Below are 1057 nucleotides of genomic sequence, written 5' to 3' on the forward strand. Positions count from 1 at the left end.
CACTGAACCACCAGCAGCACAATGATGATGTTACTGACTCTACTGCTGACCATCCTGGAGCTCCTGGTTCAGGGTGAGACTCTCTGTTGAAAACTTTGGCTTAAGATGTAACCGTGTTCCCCAGGATACAATATCAACCAGCTTTGGTTTGGATGGTGATGTAATGTCTTTAAGCTCAAATTTTCTCCAAGAAAATTTAGTTTTATTTTGTGTTTCTAGGATCATCAGGTCAAGTCACTATAACCCAGACTCCAGGATCTCAGTCTGTTGTTCCAGGACAGACTGTCTCTATTACATGTGAAGTTAATCCAAGTACAGGTTACTGCTTCCAATGGTACCTTCAGAAACAAGGAGATGCTCCTAAACTCCTTATAAGATGTGGAAGCAGCCGTCAGTCTGGAGTCCCTGATCGTTTCAGTGGAAGTGGTTCTGGTTCTGACTACACTCTGACCATCAGCGGAGTTCAGGTTGAAGATACTGGAGTTTACTACTGTCAGAGTCTTCATAGCATCAACAGTCAGTACGTGTTCACACAGTGAAAAACAGTCGTACAAAAACCTCCCTCAGTCAGACTGAACAGAAACTCCAGCTGAATGTCACAGCAGACTCTGACACAGATCACTAAACACACACAGAGTAACTAAATATCTTTTCCTCGAAAATATATCAACATTTATAGAGGCAGTAGATCAAACTATGAACACCACACTGAAGTTCAAGCTGAATGTTCTGTCAGAGCAGATAGTTTGAACAATAATAGAAATAAATCAATAAACTAACTAGAATGAATGGAAACACAATTGATAATGCTAACATGAGAATGTGACATTTCTTTTACTGTTTTATTTATAAAGACATGGTCTGAAACCTATATAAGATATTAGATTATGTTTAAAAACTATTATACTGTAGAAAGAAACAAAGTAAATATTTTTAACCTGGTTTTCCTAAAATATCAAATAATTTAATAATTATAAAAGTCTTCTTAATACTAACTACCTCTGACACAGATAAAGATGAAAAATCCTTGGTTATTAACCTATATAATGTTGAACAG

The 1057-nt window shown here is 36.8% G+C and overlaps 1 gene segment (V, D, J or C); it reads left to right on the forward strand.

Annotated features, from left to right (window-relative positions):
* Positions 1-21: 21 nt before the first annotated feature.
* Positions 22-539, forward strand: LOC107084934. The segment is given in 2 exon segments: positions 22-73; positions 220-539. Coding segments are annotated over 2 exon segments (372 nt in total).
* The last annotated feature ends 518 nt before the right edge of the window (positions 540-1057 follow it).

Source organism: Cyprinodon variegatus, unplaced genomic scaffold (assembly GCF_000732505.1).
Source record: "Cyprinodon variegatus isolate N-32 unplaced genomic scaffold, C_variegatus-1.0 Scaffold112, whole genome shotgun sequence".
Classification (NCBI taxonomy): domain Eukaryota; kingdom Metazoa; phylum Chordata; class Actinopteri; order Cyprinodontiformes; family Cyprinodontidae; genus Cyprinodon; species Cyprinodon variegatus.